This window comes from Cariama cristata, unplaced genomic scaffold, assembly GCF_000690535.1.
Source record: "Cariama cristata isolate BGI_N322 unplaced genomic scaffold, ASM69053v1 scaffold16720, whole genome shotgun sequence".
NCBI lineage: Eukaryota > Metazoa > Chordata > Aves > Cariamiformes > Cariamidae > Cariama > Cariama cristata.
The window spans coordinates 1-22,609 of NW_009593097.1; the positions used below are offsets into that span (position 1 = coordinate 1).

At 37.6% G+C, this 22,609-nt stretch overlaps 1 protein-coding gene across 1 annotated transcript in view; it reads left to right on the forward strand.

Moving 5' to 3' along the window:
- Positions 1-69: 69 nt before the first annotated feature.
- Positions 70-22,609, forward strand: part of CUL4A (cullin 4A) — a 35,880-nt gene continuing 13,340 nt past the window's right edge. The window contains exons 1-11 of the mRNA XM_009708958.1: positions 70-95; positions 172-355; positions 4,849-4,952; positions 7,133-7,202; positions 8,942-9,015; positions 10,524-10,686; positions 13,180-13,269; positions 14,794-14,876; positions 16,363-16,430; positions 19,268-19,386; positions 21,999-22,191. Of these exons, the coding sequence (XP_009707260.1) occupies positions 70-95; positions 172-355; positions 4,849-4,952; positions 7,133-7,202; positions 8,942-9,015; positions 10,524-10,686; positions 13,180-13,269; positions 14,794-14,876; positions 16,363-16,430; positions 19,268-19,386; positions 21,999-22,191 (1,174 nt within the window). The remainder of the gene's footprint in view (positions 96-171; positions 356-4,848; positions 4,953-7,132; positions 7,203-8,941; positions 9,016-10,523; positions 10,687-13,179; positions 13,270-14,793; positions 14,877-16,362; positions 16,431-19,267; positions 19,387-21,998; positions 22,192-22,609) is intronic.

Consider the following 22,609-nt stretch of genomic DNA (forward strand, 5'->3'; position numbering starts at 1 on the left):
TGCCAGCTCTGCCCTTCCCGGGCAGGGTCCCCGCTCCGGCCCCGGGCCCTTCGGCGTGTGCCGGGGCGAATGCGCCCTGCAAAGGTTTCGTCGCCGTAAGTGGAGTTAGTAACCCTCTCCTTGTGCTAAACTTAAATGATCAACATGGCTTGGCAGAACTTAATGAGGCAGGGTGAGAAAGATTGCTACAGATTCCCACTGGGCAGCTAGTTTTCAACTACTTGTATCTTCCTTCACAGAAAGACCCAAATTACCAGATAATTATACTCAGGATACCTGGCAAAAACTTCATGAAGCGGTGGGAGCGATACAGAGTAGCATTTCTATTAAATACAACCTTGAAGAGCTCTACCAGGTAAGGCACATAGAGGTTTTTTTCAGTTTAACAGAAGGAAAATTAACTGCTTTGGGACTTTCACAGAGCTACACATTTAACATAATGCATTTTGATTTGTTAAAAGCTGATTATATTTTCGGAACCGTTTGATCCATACTCTGTTTCTAGTCGGTTTGCAGTTTTATATATCAGTTCCTTGGAGAGTGACCAGGATCTGGGCCCATGAAAAAGCAGTTTATGTTGGGAGACACAGAAAGCTATGCCTGGGCAGGGATGAGGTTTAAGTCTTGGCCTCTTCAATACAATGCCTACTCAAGATGCTGAAAATGGGATGTAACTCTTGCTGGGTTATGCAGATCCATACTTTATGATGATTTCTCTTTTGTGTGTGCTATGGTTTCTTGTGAATAGCAATGTTGAAATATTCGTTATTATTAAGTAATAACAATTAGACTTCAGCATCAATACCCTTTGAGGAATTAAAAAAGAATCTTGATTGAGCAGGCAACAAACTGTCAGTTTACCTGTGTTTCATATTACTGTTACATTTTTGTAACAATCAGGATCTTAATTTTTGTATTAAAATGGTGAAACAGTGTTTCTGGAACATCTGGGCTACTGGAGCAGGGGGTAGGGAGGGTAAAAGAGAGAAATTCTCATGAACCACTTCTTTGTACCTTCTCTATTTGTATATGGTTTAGTTCTATATTATTTTAAATGTATGTGCTTTGAGGTATTTAACTGAAGTAGTAATTATTTTACAGTGATCATGTAAAAAATTACTGATGCACCATGTTGTGCTACATAGCTTAAGTTAGTTATGAGTTTTCTGTGGGTGCAGGTGTTTGATCTGCAGATGTGGATCTCGTTGCCAGATCAGGACTTAAGACATTATTATGCTCATCTAAAATTTTCTAAATGTTCAGTTGAGGCAGGTTTGATGTTGTCTGCAAAGTGCAGACTGTGAGGGAGGAGAAAGCCAGCAGTCTGTATTGGGTCCATGCTTGAGAAAACCAAGATGAAATTGAGAGTTGACTATACTTGTCTTTCTGATTAGTTAGGGTATATAATATATGGGTCTAAAATGGCTGATGATGTAAATACGTATTGACTTAATATAATTTATTCCCTTTAAATAGATAGCTTGACTGTGATATATTCATCTGTTAATACTTGCAGGTTTGCAGAGTTTGAATTACATAATACATTTTATGGTTTTAAACTCAGCATTTGAAAATTCCTGCTTTTTCATGCCTAGCTGAAAAAAAAAACCCACAGATGCTTTGAGTGTTACCTAACTTGTTTTCAGAGGCTCAGAAATGAGATTATAGTAATATGGCTGTGAAATCGCCAGGGTACAGACTTGAGTTTTGGCAGAAGAGGAGGAGAGAGATTTCAGATAAACTATGAAGGGAGAATGGCACTTCTTGCTTTTTCTGTTTGCCTGCTTATTTGTAAAAACTATGCAAGGCTAGCCCAATAATCTGTAAGGCAGCGGGGCAAATTGGCGAGATTTCTGCACCGTGGGTGGTGGCAGTCAGTGTGCCTATGCATAGATAGGTGCTTATTCTCCTGCCAAAGGAATAATAGACGAAGTTCAGCATCCGTTGGAAATCTGATCTGTACTTACAGATCGTTTTAACTGCCTGTTGGTGAGTACCGAGTCATCCACAGGGGAAAATGTCTCTGTGTGCATCAGTTCTTACTATCAAGGCTTTTTTTTTTTTTTTTTTTTTTTTTTGGAGTCTTTATCTGACGTTATGGGAGGAAGTGAGAGGCCTGCTAGAGTTCAGTGGAGTGAATGCGCTGGTGTACCAGCCTGCCTTTGAACTTTCTGATTTATTTATTTAATCTGGCACGGCGGCTGAGGAGAACAATGAGAAGGTTTTGTGGGAAGCCCAAAGGATACTCCTTTCCAGGCATTAGAGGCAGCATGGAATCAGGCATGAAGGTGCTTGGCAGAGACGTAGTCAGTGAGCAATGGGAGGGTGGCAGCCAATTTTTTGTGACTAAAATAGAAACGATGTCTGGGATTGGTGGTAGATTGCACAGATTTTGATAAAGTAGCTTATACTTGATGGGATAGAGAAAGTGGAGCAGTGCAAAGGATTGCCGAGTGAGAAGTAAGTGATAAAAATAATGGAAAAAGAAAATTCCCTTTGCAGCGAGGTCCTAAATAACCTGAAATGGGGCAGCATTGCCCTTCTGGAGGACATCGAGTAGGACGGTGTAGTAGCGAAGGCAAAAAAATGATGAGAGTCCTGACCAGACTTTATTTGGATGAATGGATAGGAATGGCTATGTCTTAGGAGACATAACAAACTATGTGCAAAATGACTATGTGTGAGTACTGTTTGTTGCAGATGTCGTTTTGATTATCTGTTTTAAGACCAGATAAAAAACATAACATAGGCACTGTGTGATAATTTTGTTTGTTTGCTTGCTTTCTTCAATATTGTATCAAAATGGAGGAAGCCATAGTTGATGTGGATTTAAATAAAATGACATCAGGTTGGTTAGAATTACCCCGTGGAGAGATCTCTGGGAAGCAGATTCACTTTGTGTTTTGGAAGACAAACTCTTCAGGATGTTAGAACCTATAGAGGAAGTAATACAAGAAGTAGCAATAATTTGCATGCTAAATGTTAAAACAGAAGACTGTGCTCAAAACAAGCTATTAAAAGGTTGATTTGAAACAGAATTTTTGCTAGATTTGTGTAGCTGAAGAGTCTAAAAGTGTTGTGTTTCTCGTATCCTTGTAGATGTGATAATTGCCATAGCTTTTTTCCAAACTAATTGTGTGCAAGATGAAAAAAAGTCAAATCGGATTTCTTCAGATAGAGAGGCAGCCAAAATTCTGAATGAAACGAAGGTGAAGAGAGAGGAAATTACTGGATTTCATGTCCGTCCCTGTCCCCCCCCAATCCACAAAATCAGAAACAGCTCGTAGAGGCGACACTCGGGTGATACAACTGCAGTTTGAAATACACTTTCAGCTAGCACTTGCTAGCCCATGTGTTTGGGTGATCTTAAATGAAACAGAGTGAAGAACGTTTACTAATGCTTTGACAAAGAGTTACACGCTGGCATTAGGCACCATAACGTTTCATATTAGAAATAAGACACACCAAAAAACCTAACATTTGGGGAAAACTGAGTAAAGACCAAGCACTGGGAAAATGCTGAAACTTTGTCAAAGTTCATTCATACTCGGAAAATTTGTCAACAAAATGTGACACTATAAATCCTCTGGAGCAAAGGAAAACATTCTTGGGGCAGTTTTAGTTGCCCAGGTGAAATAGTGCTTTAATTCTTATGCAGTGTTCTCTGCAGTGTCACCTCACAGCATAAAGGCAGTTGAGGTGAAGTTAAAGACAGCTGGATTTTTAGTTCTGAAAATCATGTCCAACTCCTTTGGATAATTTTGTATGAAGCACTGAATGGCCAAAAATACTTACTGTAAACTACAGTTCTGACAGAACGTTTGGCTGTCTTTATTGTGATTCATTTCAGATGCTCTGGTCTATTAATAAAATAATTTATTGAAATACAACACACAAGTTAAAATAAAGTGTGCCTGGAACAAAGTCTAAATATAGGCAGTGGTATCAAGCAAGGCTATGTTTTCTCTTTGGCATTCTTACTGAGTTTCTTGTGAGGAAAAAATGTTAGTGTAAGACAAGGTAATTACAGAATAGCTGAACAGCTGTATTCTGGAAATGGCCAGAGCTGTCTCAGTGTAGTCTAGGTCAGCTGCATAACAACTCCATTTACATTAATGTGGTGACCACAAGAACATTTGGTTTTGGGCAGAATCAGTCTTCTATGGATAGTCAACTATGGATAAATACTCAACTAAATCCCATGAGGTCCCAAAAATCAAGTTCAAGTCTTTATTTAATGGTTAATGTGGGATTTTTGTTGGTTTTTTTAATTATTTTTTTCTCCTCAGTTTACATACCTTAGCATGGATGTGTGAATCAGTGGAAATATTCAGAAAGAAGTAAGTTAGTAAAATGATAGGAAAGCAGCTGTATTAATTTGCCATTTAGAGAGAGTGGTTGAAATGTCTACCTTAAAGTTACTAAGAAATGAAAATATTTGGTATGATTATGTTCCCCCAAAAAAAGTATGTGTGTGCATGGGTGTGTGTGTGGAGGATGCACAAAATGGACCTAGGGGAAGAGTTCTGCTGCTGAGCAGTATTTGGGGGGGGGAAATTCATGTAATGTTTAACAGCACATCTGAAATATGACCCAGATGGTGATGGTGGACCTTCTTTGTACACAAAATCTAGCAGTATAAGAAGGGACAAAAATCAGAGAGGAATCACGAAGTCTTAATTTTTCTACATAGTTTGGATGATTTCATTTTGATGTTTTGGTTTTGTGCACAGCTTGGATAGATAATGCTGGTATTTTTTTCTCTTTATTGTTATCCTTGATTACACAGGCACAAAAATTTGAGCTCTTTTTTTTTGGTCTCATTCATAATCTTTTTTTGGTTTTTAGGCTGTTGAAAATCTCTGTTCTTACAAAGTCTCTGCTACGCTGTACAAACAGCTGCGACAAGTCTGTGAAGATCATGTGAAAGCACAAATCCTTCAATTTAGAGAATATCCTTTTCTCGTGCACAGAAATGGTTAGAATGGTTAGTTTAAATCATTATTTTTCAAAACAACACTTTATAAAAATTACAGCAGTAATTGCCAATGTGTTAAAGAGGTTCTTTGACCATGTAATTATTTTCAAATTAGGGATAAGCCTTTAGTCATCTGGGTGAATAATTCTTGTGTACCAATAAGTAGCATGCTAATAACAATTTACTTATCATTTTAATAGGAATGTAAATTTTACACCTATTCTAGAAAATTTCAGTTGCAGTATGAGATGCAGGTAGGATTTTTATGGCAGGTGAGTAGTGGAGATGCTTTCAGTAGCAATAGTTTTAAAAAAGAAAAAATCACCACGGTAATTTTCAACAGTGTCTTCTGTAAAAGAATTCTTAAACATAAAGTACACCTGTTTGACCAATAATAACTACTGGTCAGCAGCAATGTGTCACGGAGGCATTCAACAAGCCCTTTAGGTATCTTATGTGTACCTTGGGAGGTTCTTGGGAGAGAGCTCTAAGTTCAGGATATCACTTGGCTGTCTTGGGCTGCACAGAAATGTGAAGTTTTTATGGTAAATTTCCCCATAGTTTTCTGAAGTTACATTACCGGGCTTTTCTTCTGGCTGAACTGGTCACAGCAGTGCCTGTAGATCTTCTCTGGACACCTGGGTGAAGCCAATCCTATTTTCTGAATCCCACTGTAGTTTGCATGCTAAGACTGTGTTTTATGTAATAGTTGTCTTTTGTGTAATAGCTTCGGGGTTGGACTTGCTCAGGCAGTAGGATAAATAGAGTCTATGCCCACCTGGCTGTCCCCACATTCCTGGAGAGTGCCCTACTGAACAGATACTGCAGTACTTTGGGTTCTAGCAGTGTTTCCCATTTTATTAGCAGAAAAGGTTAAGTTAAAATAGAAAGAAGCAGGGGACTGGGGCTGAGAAAGAACCTTCTTTCCAGGTGAGTGCCTTAAACGTGCTTTGGATCGTGACTCTCGGTTTCTCAGTTCACTGCATTCCCCAGGTAGGTGCCTACACTCATAAAGAAGATAATTCTTTTTTTTTTCCCTTTTTTTTTTTTTCTCCCCCCTGTGTTATCTAGTTAAGTCCCAACATGGTTTTGGATTATGTGCTTTTGGGTTTTTATTTTTTGAGTCCCAGTTAAGAAATCTAGCTTCTACATAGTGTATAAGAAACATAGGTACATAAATCAGTACTGTGAATTCACCTCTTATATGGCAGCAGATTTTTTCATTACATTGACTTTAATGCATTAAAAATCACATCTAACTGAAAAGTACATTAGTCAGTACAGTAGTCTTTTAAAGATAACTGATGTCTGACAACTAAATCTTACAGTCTGCTTTAAAGCAGTGTACAGTCAAACATTTTTTGTATCCCTGCTGTTTCAGACTTCAGATGATCTTCTGAAGAGATGTTTCAAAACTGGTGTTTTAAAACTTTGCTTTCTCCCCACCGTTTGACAGAGCTGGTGGTTTGGAGAATTGAGAATTTTGTATTTTACAGGTATGCCACTTTATATCGCAAGGACATGAGATCAGATTAATCAGATTTGGCCAGAGGGAGCTGGAGATAATACTGTGCAGGAGAGGAAGGTAAAGCCACATTTAGATTTACTCATACGACACATGAGGGTTCTGTTATTTGTAAATAACAGTTGGGTCTGTTGTGTAATGAAGAAAACTCTATAATTTACTTGGGAAGACGTGGAGATGTATATGAAAAGAGTTGTATTTGGATTTGTTGAGGATTATTTAGAACTGTAACTGCTTTTAAGAGATTAGGGTCACTCCTGTTGTGCACAGTGTGAACTCATTAAACAAACAAACCTTTCTATCCCTCTCACCTCAGTTGGTGACAAGGTTGTTTTTGACACTGGTGGGATTTCTAGTTTAAATCTGTATCAGGGTTATACGGTGCAGCCACTAGATGGTATTATTGAAGAGCAGAGAGTGTTATTCCTTGAAAACACAGGGAGGCCTTTTGGAGAACTGCCAGCCCCTCTGCTGGGCAGCAACTCTGCAATTAATGGTTTATCCCTGGGCAGTCACAGGAACATTGGAATATCCATGGAGCAGCTTTGCTTAATGGCTGGCAAAGGTCATCTCCCGAATCTGGCCTCAAAAGATACTGGCAAGCTAGTTTTCCTTAATAGGTGCTGTACAGATTCTCTGGATAGTCTTTTATTTTTAAAGAAGATAAATAAATGCTGGCAAGATCATTGCAGACAAATGGTAAGTTGAATGTTTGTTCGGAATACGTATCCTTGAGGTGTGAAATCTGGCAAAAAGGAATTTGTCATGTTTTCAGCTTGGGACTGTGTTGCACCTCCTCCTCCAAGTTTCAGCATTGCTTTTCACTGTCCCCTTTGCTAGCTGGTGATGGTTTTGTTGTTGATAACTTACGTTCTGTTGTGTTAACTCTGACTTTGATAGGTTTCATATGAAGTTGGAATATCACTCAGAAATATATAAGTATATTGACACCTATTTTCTGTGGGTAGAAAGAAAAACTAACCAGGCTATGCTGAAAGTGCTTGCAGTTTGTAATTTGAATTAATCGGAGAAGCCACAATCTTCACTTTTAGGTAGCTCAAAGAGCTAGGTTAATTTATGACACTTTTTTTTTTTTTTTTTTTGGCAAAGCAGAGGTTATTATCCTGACTATAGGGCTAAGAAATGGGAAGATTAAAGAATGGAAACTCTCTCTTTCTTTCTGCGCTTCTTGTCCTCTACCTCCACAATGAATTTTTACAGAAAAAAAATCCTCTCTCAAAGACACTCCATGTGAATTGTCCCGTTAAGAAGCCATCATTATAATTCTAAACTAGCATTTTACAATGAGTTTCATTGCATTGTCACTTAGCTTTGGCTACAGATGCCCCAAATGGTTGAATTTCTATTTTCATTCCTCAAATCCCCCTCTCTCCTCTCCCCTGTGCGGGGTGGGCAGAGGTATGTGATTTTTATCTGAAATAAAAATGGAAGGCCTTATGGAAACTATTCAAAACAAATTCAACAGTCTGATGAAAATAGAGTTCAAGTTTATTGCCTTGAAAGCAATTAAACCGGACCTGTGTTTTTATAACAAGGTTTTTACTATGAACTCTGTTTACTTTAATTACTTTTTAGTGGTTTTGCTGTTTGTTTTTTTTTTTTTTCTCCTCAAAGCAACAACCTGTAGCAAGTGGCTTTCTTGCCCATATGCTGAGTTAGCACTTGTGGTGTTTAAGAAAACAAATCAGCCTCACTGCTGTTTCACTTTAGTATGTTTGAGCAGAAACTATGTCAGCCTAAGAATTGCATCAGAAGCAATGAAATCTTTTAGGGGAGGAGTAGGTGGACAGCTGGGGATAGAAATCTCTGTAGCTGGCCTGGGGGTGAGTGAGTTACTGACGTCCTGAGTTATGCTAATGCTGAACGGAAAGCTGGGCAGCCTTTTTATGAGCAAAGTTAAAAATGGATTTTGAATATGAAAGAGTAATAAGCTAAAAAACCACCTCCTTCTTCCACTGTTTTAATTTTTAAAAAATATAAGAATTTTTATACGTTCTTTCCACATTAGAATTAATGTATTTCTGAATTTTGGCAGCTAACTTATTATGAAAAGATCTGTTGCACAGCTTATTTCTGTCTCTGCTTAAAGCTTCTTTTTTTAAAAAAGCGAAAACCATGGCAGCATGCTATTTCAGGGTGTTTACTGAATGTCTTGCTGATACTGCTTGAATACAGGCTAATAAAACGATTTAGTTAATGGCTGTGAATTTGAAAACTGACTTGGATGTATTTGGCAATACCACTTAGTAATAGTATTAACATCAATAAATTACTTACCAGTGGCTGTACAAGCCACCATAAAAGTTGAAAATACATCAGTAATTAAGGTGTATGTCTGTGTGATGTAGTTTTTCAGAAGTTGCGTTAGAATGCCACATGATGCTGAAGAGAAAAACGTTTTCTTTATGTATTTTCAGATCATGATCAGAAGCATTTTCTTATTTTTGGATCGTACATATGTACTTCAGAATTCAATGCTTCCTTCTATATGGTAGGTATCCATGTAAGTATTCCTCGAATCTTTAGAGTTTGAACATGCTATTATATTTGTAAAGACTGAATATAAATTTTTCACATTATATTTGATCTGTGTAATAGATGTCTAAAATTTTGTGTTAATTTGTGGAGATACATGTGTCAGCTTATGCATATGTCATTTCCTCCTTCCTCCGAAATATTAATTGTAAAGTGAAAGTAAAGGAAGAAAAGGATCTGTGAACATATGCTTAAAAGTCAAGGCACACGTAAAGCTGTAGTTGTCCCAGCCTGAGTGAGGCTGGCTCTGTGGGGAACCTCCTCGAGCTCCTGCCTCTGCGCCTTAGAGCTGGGCCAGTGTTATTTTAGGTGCTCCTGGTTTTGACAAAATTCAACACTTGACTTCTTGCTCTGTTTGGGTTTTTTTCGGTTTTTGTTTTTTTTTAAAATAAGTCAGATACACTGACAAGGTGCAGATCATCTTTCCAGCACTGGCCTCTTGAGAGTCGAGACCTGTGGCTCAGAGTGTTGAGATGCTGCTGCTGTACTTTCAGCATGCCGCGGTCACATCTTTGGGTATTCTGGTTTTAAGCATCCCTCCTGAGGCGCATTTTATATCATTGCCCAAGGAAACAAACCCAGGCTTTGCTGAAAATTCTGGTATCGTTACTCCATCTAAAGCCAAAAAATACGTAGATCAAGTACAGAAGTAAGAGCACGTCTTTTCCCTGCCTGCCTGGCTTCTGTGCTCCTGGGAGTTCCTCAGGCTGTCTGAGGAACCTGACATCCTTCTCCCACCCCTCACTTGTCTTTCTTCCCGACCTCTGCAGTAGTTTTTCTCTAACTCTTTGTGTTGGGCTTCCTCTTACTAAGCATTGTTGAAGAGGTCTGTTCATACTTTGTGTCTCTTCTTCCTTGTTCTGGGAAAATTCCCTTTATTGAAATCCTGATGCATGTGAAGAAGTTGGAGGTAACGAGTTTTATCTAAGATTCCTCTGTTTTCCTTGGCCAAGACAATGTTTAATAGTTGGCTGCTTCATGGCATAGAGGCACCATTCCTCATCCTCTTAGAATGAAACAAGAATCGGGTGATCATAAGATCCTAAACATACAGATAATTCATGCTTTTGAACGAAACTTATAAATTACACATGGGTTGACTGATCCAGAGAATCTTATGTTAAGGCATATGCTCAGATTTTTTAGTTGGTTTTATAATAGTAATTTTTTCAATAAAGAGAGAATGTTACAGTCCATCATGTGAAATACGGACAGGCTATTCACAGTTCTCAGCTGAAGTGTATGCATCTGCTAGTGTGTGGCCTGGTATTTTTATGATAATTCTTGTTATAGTTTTCTTAGTGGACAGTGTGAAAAAAAATATGCGCCCCATGAATATATTCTCATTCTGTGTAATATATATACACTATATGTATTTTGTATGTATTTATTTTTCTCAAACTGAGATACAGATTTTTGAAAAGAATCAACAGTGTGATTTATTAATTTTCAATATTCACACAGGGATATGGGGCTAGAGTTATTTAGAAATCACGTCATTAGTGACAAGCAAGTTCAAAACAAGACTATTGATGGAATCCTCCTGCTGATTGAACGAGAACGAAATGGTGAAGCTGTGGACAGAAGTTTGCTGCGGAGTTTGTTGAGCATGCTGTCTGATCTGCAGGTGAGGACAGCAAACTTTACTAATAACGACTGTGTTTAGAAACAGAGTTTGGACTTTTCTAATTTGTGTGTTGTACAGAAATAATTTTATTCTTCTAGCAAATGTGCTTCAAAATCTAGCTATTAGATTGATAAGATTGCCTCTTCTTTACCCGATGTGCAGTCTTTTATTCTCTGTTCTTAAATGAGACCTCTTTGCCTGTTTTCCTTAGCAGAGGTAGTGGCCTGCAGCCTCATAAATAATAGATTTGCAAGTTCTTTAGTATGTGCAGTATTTTGTCTGTCTTAATGACTCATTTTATAATCCTAGTGCTGATTAAATGTAGGAAGAAAAAGACCACCTCTGTCACTGTAAAAAGACGTCACTTCTTGGAGGCCAGATCCTGGGTCTGTATCACAAAAACATCACTGTATTCGCAACTTCTTAGCAGAGATGCCAAGGATAGAACGGGATGCAAAGTTAAGGCCAGGGTTTTCAGATAGATAAGGTCAATCTGTAACTTACTGGAACTTTCTATTAGCATAGATAGTAAGTAACCAAATAGACTTAAAAATGCTCTGCTTCTGACTTTGGCAGATGTGCAATAAAACTTAGGAGCTGTCTTTCATTCTCAAAAACTGTTGAACTGTTGGGGTTGCTGCGTTGCCAAGTGGTGTACAGCATTATGAAACTGGCTGAAGGCTTAAAAAAGAGTTCGAAGAGGAAGACTGCATAAAATAGTCCTTTTTGGTCAGGCAGCTTACCTGCTTTTCTGCCTTTCATGTTAACCCTCCTGACTTTCATCTGAACTTTCTCTAGCATACCAGAAAAATTAATAACTTAATTATTCTGTTCAAGAGAGAAGGCAAACTTCTGACAATGATTTTTCAGATCACATCATCTGGAGGTGCAGATCGCATTTGTGTGCTTTTTCCCACTTTTATCCCATTGTTACTTGCCAGGTTTCTCTAACTGCATCAGTTTTTTCCAGCTGTTGACTTCTTAACATTTATTATTTTTTAGCAAAGTACTCTGTTCACTAAAGGTAAACATTCCCCTTTGTTGGATCTTTCTTACAGAATTGGATTTAAGTCTGCGTTTTCCTACATTGGATCAAAAGTGTAGTTTTCTTTTTTCACTGGGGAAACCAACCTAGTCTACTCTCTTCTTTTATAATATCTGTCGCTTCCTTGAGATAGAGATGTGCTCATAATCCTGTAATTATGTGCTGGGATCTCTACTTCTCCCTCTTTTAACAGAAGCTAGCTTCTGGAGAAAGATTAATTAATTAAAGCAAATCTTATATTTCATCTGAAAACAATCTCCTGCTCATTTCTGATTTTTAGGCAATTACGCAGTTGAGGCCTAGCTGCTGAAAGTTGATTCCTCCTTGCATAAATCCTATTCAATAGCTTCTTATTGTAGAGCTTTACACATATTTTATGCAGAAGATAGTTCCATATACTGTTACATTAAAGTTTTTCCAGTTATCCTGAAGGAAAGGAAGGTAAGAAATGAGATCTAGTACTTGATTCTGTTGAACATGGAGCTAGTGTAAAGAGAAAGGCTGAAACAACGAGTTGATGTCTACTTGTGATGCTCAATTAATGAACTATTATGCTCTGAATGCTTGTCAAGCCAGAGGCTTCGTATTTAAGTTTGCACTGGAAAAAAAAATCAAACTTTTAAAAGTCTTTAAGAGAAAAAAATGGTTAGAATGTAATGAGTTTTACAGCTCTGCTCTATGTTTTGGGAGAAATACTTTCTTCTGTTCTTCCACCACACTCAAAGAATCTTTCTTTTTTCTTGTCTCTAACTGTCCCTCTGTTTACATGTTATTTCCTAGCTACTGTCTCCAGACTGTTTTAGTTATTTTATATAGTTGTCTTTTCTAACTTTTCTGCTTTCTACACTCAACTGTTAATTATTAGGCACAAATTTTTCGATGTCTGTGATTGTTGGTGGTGCCCTTTTTTACACACCTTACTCCTTCCCTGGAGAAAGAGAGTTCACCTTATTTGGTATTATTCGTTTTTCCTGGGCCACTGAGATAAACCTGGCAGATCTGAAGATGCATTACTGAGCGTATTATTATTTTACTGATGGGAATTACCTGTTTTCTGCCAATGATTCACTAGTTGGAAGTATTTTATGATGTTTTTACCGCAGAAATATCAGTGGGAGTCTTGAGCTCAGGTGGATTGGATGTCATTGCTGTGCTGTGATGTTGGGTACTGGTACTGGGCTGTGTGCCATAAACAGAAGCCTGTCGATTTAGACGATTTGAGTACTGATGACCCAAACCCGCTGTTGCTGCACTGGGAAGTCAGCTCTGATCTCAGTCTTTCTAAAATCAATGGGCAAAGAGAGAACTTCTGTGTTAATGTAATGTTACTCTGGCACTTCTCATAACTGTGTGTGTTCTTGAGATTTTACTTGCCCTCTATGCCTGACAGCCAAAACATGCCCTTACAGGCAGCTTAATGTAAGTAACTACATTAATTTCTTGAGCAGGTTTACAAGGAATCATTTGAACAGAGGTTTTTGGAAGAGACAAATTGCTTATATGCTGCAGAAGGCCAAAGATTAATGCAAGAAAGAGAGGTAAGTGCAAGCTGTAGGTGATTGCTTTTATGTTAGTTTTATCTGCTGTGGCATTACGTGACAACTTCTGGTAGTGCCATGATGTGTTAATGTGCAATGAAATTCACTGGTACCCAGGTACACATAGAGCCATAGAATCATTACGGTTGGAAGAGACCTCAAAGATCATCAAGTCCAACTGTATACCAGATGCCGCCATGCCCGCTAAACCCACTAAATAGAATCATAGAATCATTATGGTTGGAAGAGACCTCAAAGATCATCAATGTACACGTTCATGTGTTTTGATGTAGACCACAGAATTGTATCAAAGGGAAGAGCAGACTCCAGATTGCCTTGGTGCTTGAAATATATAATTAAGAGTGGAGAAACCCAGTGACGTTTTGTGTAGCTAAAGTCACGTTACCAGAAAGTCATTTCCACATAAAGCTTAAAGGTGTGCCATCAATGTTATTTTTGCCCAAGAGCTGTAAAATGTCTACTGACATTATTTTACTCTGTGGTTAATACCTGAGTAGACTGTTTACTTTTTTACTGTTTTGTTGCATTTATTTTGCTGGTTTTTTTCTTTTCCTTATTAGTGAAATAGACTTAAGACATTTTTGGTTTCTGTCCTCTTGAGATAAAATTGTGCTCTGCAACAGGCAGCCTGCAAATGTGGTTATCTTTGAAAATGTATGTGTTTCTTGGTGATCTAAAATACAGAAGACTACCTTTATTAATTCCATTTTAACTCTGAGTCACTGCAGACATTTTGAAAATGCCTGTTTACACTGTACTGAGGTGAATCCTTGTGTCGAATCCTTCTCCATTCACCTCATTCCTTGGCATTCCCCTGGGACCTGAGGTGAAATGCTTCAGCACAGATTTTGGGACCAAGAGTCTTACTGCTTTTATACAACTAGTGGAAAGCTGTGGAAAAACACAAAAGGAGTAAGGCCCTAACTTACACAGTATATACATACTTACGCATATGCACATAATGCATACACATGCAACTACATGCATATATGTGCATGCATACATGCACATGTACGTGTGTGCATACATGTACATATATGCACATATGTGTAACTGTTTTGGTCATTTGAAGCCTGAGTTTCATACCTGTGTCGTAATATATGCTAAATGTGTTAACTCTCCATAGGAACAGATACTCCACTGGAGAAACTGCCGTTGAAATAATAGAACTATATGGTTCACACGAACTGAAAATCTGCTCTCTGATACTTGAAGGGCTAGCTTAGCTCAGAAGGGTTCTGAGAAAAAAGTTAACTTCCTCTGAAAAATTCTCAGATTTCTGTTTTTCTCTTCTTTTCTGTCAGGTGTGGTTAATACTTCTAATATAAAGTAACATTGATTAATGAAAATACAGATTATGTAGTATGTAACAACATTCTCGTGCAATAGTCCTTTCCAATTTGTACTCTCTTTAAATTTGTAGCTTAAAATAATTGTCATGGAGCAAGACTCTCTGCCTTTCATATCTTTGTAGTTGCACTTGACATTCTCTTGTCTCACTAGGTCCCAGAATATCTTCACCATGTTAATAAACGTTTGGAAGAAGAAGGAGATAGAGTAATAACATATTTAGACCACAGCACACAGTGAGTACAAGTTTTGTCATTCTTAGCGTAAGTTAAGCATCCTTCATAATACAATGTGATTGTTGGTGGTTGTAGAGACACAGATTATTTCTGTGTTATCTTACAGATACTATCTTGTTGACAGTGCTTGTGATACAGCTTGGATTTTTTAAGACTTTATTTTTATCAAAACTAATTTGTTTAAAATCAAAATATACTTTGAATAAGGGGGGAGAAATTTGTCTGGAAGGATTTATCAGTGTATACTGAAGTTAACAAACGTTGTGTAAGAACTCAAATTTGCATTATCAAAGTAGCGGCTGATTTTAGCCATTCAGGTACTGATAACAACATGAACCACAAATCCCTTGAGGGAGAGGAAGACTCATTAGGCAAAAAAAAAAAAGAAAAGAAAAGGAAAGGTTAAATTATGGTGTAGGATAGAGGACATGAACATCACTGATGAGCAGTCCAGGATGTGGACTCAACAGTAGATCAGCTTTGGGGCAGCTGCTGCCAATGTATTGTGCAAGGTAGCTTGTCCTTTTTTCACTCGGGTGTTGACTAATAGTGTGTGTTTTGCTGGAGTAAGAATGTGCATTCAGGGAGTACTGCAGAGTCACTGACACACTATAAATCCATATGTGATTTGACCTGCAGTAAGCTATAATTTTTTTTTTTAATAAAGAACATGACAGTTAATAGAGAACATACCATAACATAATAAAGAACATACCATAACATAATAAAGGTCTGAGAACCAGTTTTATAAAACTTAACTCAGAAAGTTGTCTTACATTTTGTTGTCATATTGTAAGCAGCAGTCGAAGTTTAAACGTTGACATTAACTATCCCTTTGCACTTCAGGCATTTCTCTCTTCTTTCAGGCTATAGAAGACATAAAGGAAAACTTGCCATTATTTTTCAGTCCTGTCTAAAGTGAATGTATCAAACAAATATTTCATTTATAGTGAAAAGTAGGGAAAATTCAAGGACAAATTTAAAATATTTTGCAAATTTGAGTCTTGTGGTTCTAGCTGAATTTACGCCTATGTAGGTGCATAATGCAATTAGATGAAAAATTTGAGTTTTGAACATCACCACCATGTATTGTGTTGTTTTGGAGTTCAAACACTTGGAGGTTTTCGTTTTGTTTTGTTTGTTTGCTTCTTTGTTTGCAAGAAGACATCAATTTGACTTTTTTCCAGAAACATTTTTATATTGATTTTTGCTATCTAAGCTTCTCTCTTCTACTGTGTAAGAACTTGCTTTTTTGTATTCATACCTGATTTTTTTTTTTTTTAAATTACATACATGGTTTATTGTTTTCTTTCTTGACTTATAGCATGTATGGCATTTTTGTCTTAATGTGTAGCCTCTATTTTAAGTAGAAAATTATGGTTATTTTTTTTTGTATTATAATGTAAGTTATTCACAAATACGCTGTGGTAGGAGGCAATTCCCTTATACTCTGATACTTCTAATATGCTTCTCTTGCGTTATTTAGGAAACCACTGATTGCTTGTGTGGAGAAACAGCTACTAGGAGAACATTTATCAGCTATTTTGCAAAAAGGTATTTTTTTTTTTAAATTAATGTAATCTCTGATAAGTAACAGATTCTCATACTCTGCAATAACTACAAACTCCACAGCTTTTATTTAGCTATATTAGCCATGGGAAAAACTTCCACAGATACAGAAAGCCAGCCCTATGACTGTTACACCCACTCTGACAAGTAAATGCTATACGTGGAAACAGATATCTAAAATAGAAATCTGTATTTGTAAACCCCCAAAATCTCTGACTTGCAGCAGTGGGCTTAGGAATTAAACCTTTGGAACTGCTTGTTTTCTAGAATTATATAAACATCTAAATGAGAGCTGCAGTTACTGTTGTAGCTTCTTTTATGTGATAATCACACAGCTCAAGTGCAATAGTTTCAGATATTCTTGTGATTGTGTAGCTCAAGAATCGTGAGTTACCGGAACTGACAAGATTCCAAGGCAATGAACTTTCATATGCTTTTGTCTGTATCTTACCTTTTCTCTGGCAATTTCAGATAAGAGCTGCAGTCCTCTTAGGAAGTCCTTATTCAGACATTAGTGTGTTCAAATCATCATTTCTTTGTTCCTCTTAACTTTTAATCTCTCCTGTTGCATTGAATTTCTGGGTTTGGTCAGTATTCCCTGATCTTTTAGTACTTTAAATGATCCTTTCCTTTTCTTGCAGTAGCCATATTTTAGGTTTCAAATCTTCCAGCGAATTGTCCTTACACCTTTGTTTCCTTTAGTGCTGTAAAACAGATGTCCCAAGTAGTCTGATATCTTCAAGCTCCATCACATCCATGTTTGTTAATACTTTCAGGTTGATATAAATACACCTTTCACTTCTTTCTTCATCGTCTTTAAAGATAGACATACGCTCACAGTTCTCTCTGAACTACTCTATGAGTAGGTTATTTCACTATTTTCAGTACATTTATAAAACTAAGCATGGTCACTCCATCTTAGCTATTCTTAAGCTTATCATAAACAGAAGGTTGTTGATATATGTCAATTTTGCCTGCTCTTTAATTTAAGTAACTTTTCCAGTGACACATTTGTTTATCAGTTGGCTTAACCAGAAAGTATGTTTTCTTGTTTTAACATGAACTTTTTCTTGGTTTATAATGTATGTGTACTATCCATGTAGATATGAAGAGATTTATACATTTTTCTAGTTGCTACATTTTAGGACTGTAGCATTGTTGGATCAGCTTTTGTATTCCATGTCTGCATTTGAAAAAAAAAAGGTCTAACATCACTTGACTTGCATAACTTTCTACTTTCATTCAATCCAGGGCACATTGTAATTTGCTTATAACATGCTAGTATTCCATGCAAGTAGAAGATGATGCTGCCTTTTGTAGTTTTTGTTCCTTAGGAGAAGGCATGTGATGTAGTCAGTTTGATACAGGGGGGAAAAAGCTTACAAATACAGGGTATGTATAAGAAATCTATTTTTTTTCTGTTACTACAACTGCCATTGACTAGATAATGGTGGGTTCTTTTTTTTTTTCATTGTGAGTATAATAATTTTTTCCAACGCTGTGGCAGTGCTTTCTGGAAGTTGTGTGAAGCCTTGCATCAGAGACCTTTCCTGTATGTCTTTTTCATTTGTCAAATATTTGACATAATATTTTTTTCAGTCAGACATCTCAAATGCCAGAGGAAGAAGGAAGGTTAAACTTTATCATCTAGGTTATAATAAAGCAGTTAGTGTATTGGTGTCTTTAAATGAATGATGCTTGGATGTGATGGAATGGGCATTTCTTTGTTCAATGCCAGCAGAACACCAATCCCATGCATTCAAGAGTTTGTAATCTGTTTTCTTACATTTAAAGTATGTCCATTCTTCTGATATCTCAGAAGTTTAGGAAATCTCAAAATATCAGGCAAAAGTTTACCTTACCTGACATCATTCTTGAACATTGGTTGCCTTTCTGAACATGTAAGTTATAATGTACAGTGAAAGTATTTTTAAGATGAAGAATGTAGTAGAAAATGGCATAATCCAGTAGCGATTGAAAATTCTTTGTAATCTAATACCATTTAAAAATTGAGATTAATGAAATATATTTTGTGACGTAGGACAGTTGCATGGTGTCAGCTACACTGATGATGTGAGGTGTCAACCTGTGTAAAATCAAGCTTTCTGGATTTAAAAAAATGCCATAAATCTTTGACGCTACCCTCCCATATTACTCCCACCAACACCAGGCAATGTGTCTCTGACTACATTGGAACTACATTCATCATATTCTCAAATGTAAAAATGTGTCCATTGTGTTACATGCTTCACATTTTGCCTTGAGCTTCACTTCTCCACTTGTTAGTCCAAAGCTTAGTCTCATGTAGGCTGAATCGATAAAGGCAAAAGTGGCTTGGAAGAAATTTGTAGTCTTGTGTTATTCCATTGGTATGAGCATAGACAATTCATAGCACATTCTTAATCTAAAAACATGGCTCCACAGCAAAAATCTTGCAAAGTATTTACTTTAAATTTTGGGGCAGTTTACTTAGCTTACTGTTTTCTGACATTCTGTAGAGGTTCTTGATAAAACTGTACCCTTCAAATCAAGCACCGTTCATAAATGTTCTGCAAAAGGCCTACAATCAGCACCTTGTTGGGAAAGTACTTCGGTTGAAATAGTTTTAAAATATACCATCAGTCATTTCAACCAGTTTAAGCAAGGGGACATGTTAACCCTGAACATATCTCTTGCTTTCAGAAATTTCATCTTAAAAAGTTCATACTTCTTGTCTTTTGATGTATTTCATAGAGGTTTTTCTAATATATTTTCTAATATATTTCTAACTATTTATGCAGCTGTATTCAAATTTGCTCTTTCTTCTAATTTAATTTTTTTAGGACTTGATAACCTGCTCGATGAAAATAGAATATCAGATTTGACCCAGACATACCAGCTGTTCAGCCGGGTAAAAGGTGGGCAGCAGATCCTTTTGCAACATTGGAGTGAATACATCAAGGTATTTCAAAGGTCTCTTACTAATGTCAAAATTTATGCTGTTATCATATATTTCTTCTATCAAAACCAAGAATAATATGTAGGGGTATGCATCAAAATTCTGTTTTAAGTAAATATGGGGAGGGATGTTAATGCTTCCCCCCAATAGCAGTCACATGATGAAAAACACCTAAGCTTTAGTTTTAAATTTCTACTTGGAAATGGCTTTCCTTATAGATTTGAATGTTATACAAGAAGTTATTTTGGTTTGTTTTGCTTTTAAATAGAACCACATGGACATGTGTTTAGAGTATGCTGGACTGTACTGTGTGTTGTGTTTTGCTACAGATACATTCAGCTGTTTACATATCTGCAAAATCAGTGAAACATCAGAATGTAGCTATTCTAATGTAGGTCAGCAGTGCTACATGTAACCACCCTACAGCAATGCTGATGAATGTTTAAGCTATTTGGAACCGAATACTCCTCTTGAAAATAACCCATCATCAAAGTCGTATTTAGATGCTTCAGTTTTGTTTTGCACAGCATACTATGCATATAGTATGCTGCTCCAGAGAGCTTACGCTCCAGCGCTCTTCCAAGGTGGAAGCAGGAAAGCTTCACAGAAGACAGTTCTCTCTGGAGTTGATAATTCCTGGTGTGATGGTTCTCCCCTGAATCTCCCACGTGTTCATCAGCCTTCAGGACTAAGTGCACAGCATCAGTCTGTTTCAGAGGTGCCTTTCCTGCACACCCGTGTCTGGAGTTCGGCATGGCCCACCAGTGTGCAGCCCATGGGAGTGGGATGTAGTCATCCCTCTGCCCCCAGAGCTGAGCTGGAGTTTGCTCTGCAGGGTGTTGTCCCCTGTCCCCATATGCAGCCCGTGGATCCATAGGCAGCTGGCCCAATTGAACAGCTTGCTGTGGCTGAGAAGGAACATCTTTCTTCTTCCTTGCTCCCTGATCATGCTCCTGACTTAACCCTTGTGCTGCCTGCCCCGCCATAGACTCTTTTGTGATCTGTTTTAACACAGTACCTGGGCAAGGTCAGTTTATGCCAGGTTTAGTGAGCTAAAGAGGCTCACAGAAAAGTCCATGTGCTGGCCCAAGGAAAGAAGCAGGAATTTGGGACAGGTAGGAAAATAAGAGGAGGAGGACTAGAACCTCTCCTTTCACGGCAGTGAGTTGTTAAGTTGGCTTATCATACCTTGTGTCTCAGAATCAGACCTTTTATGGCTTTGTTTCTAAGAAAATTTTTTACCAACTCAAAAAGCTAGAAACCATTTTTTATACTGTCAGTAAATCTCCTCCTTTCAAACATTCTGTATGACAGAATGCATTAAAGTGAGGCTTCAAGAACTTTTAACTTTTATCTTGTGAGCTGGTGTAAGGAGAGGCACAGAGAGCATGCCAAGTTACTGGGGTGAAAGTCTGTGCTCTACTGTAGGCACCTTTGTATGATTTCAGAGGTGCCACTTGGCTGTCTGTATCTTGGTTTGCCATTTGCAGAATGGGGGCAATGCCCTGCAATTTGTGAATGTGACTGATAGAGACTGTGAGATGTCCAAATGCTGTCTTAATGAAGGAGAAATTGTGCTAAGTGTAAGATATGATGGAGTAGATGATCTTCAGAGGTCCCTTCCAACCCAGACCGTTCCATGATACACATATTGAATCTAAGGACCTTGGCCAGCCTTGTGTTTGGCCTCACTCTGAATGTTACTTGAGAAAGATCTCAGTGAAAGATCACAGTGGATAATTAGATGTTGAAGTGGAAATTCTGAGGTTTGGGAGGGATTTACCCATCTCTCTTTGACTGTTGTTATGGCTAACATACTTCAGTTGGTGAAAGTACACCGATTGAATACTGCTTTGCTGTTACTGTGCAGATGTTCCTCTGTCTCACACTGGAAAACCGATCATTCTGCCGACGGCACTGCTCAGTGTTACTAGGCAATTGTAAATTGTCTGATAGGTTAAAATCCTCCCTTACAGGATATTTTGGTTCACTAGACAAACGGTATTGTATCTCTAACTTCAAGATAATAAACGTAGGAACAAGAAATGAAAGCCAAGTCTGTGGCTGCTTCTTGTGAATGGGAAAATTTTGTTTTATTGCAAGTCAGCAAGGTTTTTTTGCTTTTAAGCCCTTGCTGAAAGAGAAATCTTGGAGTGATGAACAGCGGTTGAATTTTCACCACCTGTTCCATCAGTAGAGCTCTCTAGTGGATTTAAGAAAAATAGTGCGAATTTTTCCATTACACTTAATATTTCTGAGGCAGTTTCCGTATAATTTCTTTTACATGAATCATGTAGCTCTGTATCTAACTGTAAACTTACACATCATACAGTCTTGTCTACTGTGTATCTTCTTTTTTTTTTTTTAAGCTTTTGTCTTAAATGTGTATAATCTTTAAATCAAACACTAATGTTTGAAATCCATTAATGTGTGTCTGGGTTTTTATTTTAAATTTCAATGCATCTCATGTTTTGGAAACTTGAAGTCACATAAGTAGCTTTGTAAAAATAAAAATTATACTTTCTAATGATAAATTTTATAAGGGTAAATGTGTCTGTTGGGGGAGATAGGTAGCACTCTAAAGTATTTTATTATCGAAAGTGTTTGTTTTACAGAACTTTGGGACAACAATAGTGGTTAATCCTGAAAAAGACAAGGATATGGTGCAAGAGCTACTAGATTTTAAGGATAAAGTGGACCATATCATAGAAGTGTGCTTTCAGAAAAATGAAAAATTTATAAACTTGATGAAGGAGTCCTTTGAAACATTTATCAACAAGAGACCAAATAAGCCTGCAGAATTGATAGGTACACAAATATTTTTCTGTAAAATATTTCAAAAATCTGTGGAAGGCATGGTAAGATAATGCTGCTGAGTGTGCTAGTGCAGTAGCGATGCAGTACGCATTCTGCTTTAGGAGACTTGTTTTTGGGATATGAGGCAAAAGTTAACTCTGGGGGTTCGAAAAGCTGGGGTGTGCGCGGCGTCCTGATGGAGCATGCCAGCTGCTGCTGTCCCTGCGCTCTGCTGCTTGCACGGTGCCTGGTGCTGACAACTGCTCAGAGAGCGTAATGCTGATGCTACGAGTGCAGGAAATGGTTAGGGGGGAGAGCACGTGTGGCAAAACAAAAAGGGAACTGTTTTTAATTGTGGTAGTAGAGGGGTTCTTTGGATGTTCTAGATGTCTTGGAAAGGGCTAAGTACAGCCCATCTATCTGCCTTGAA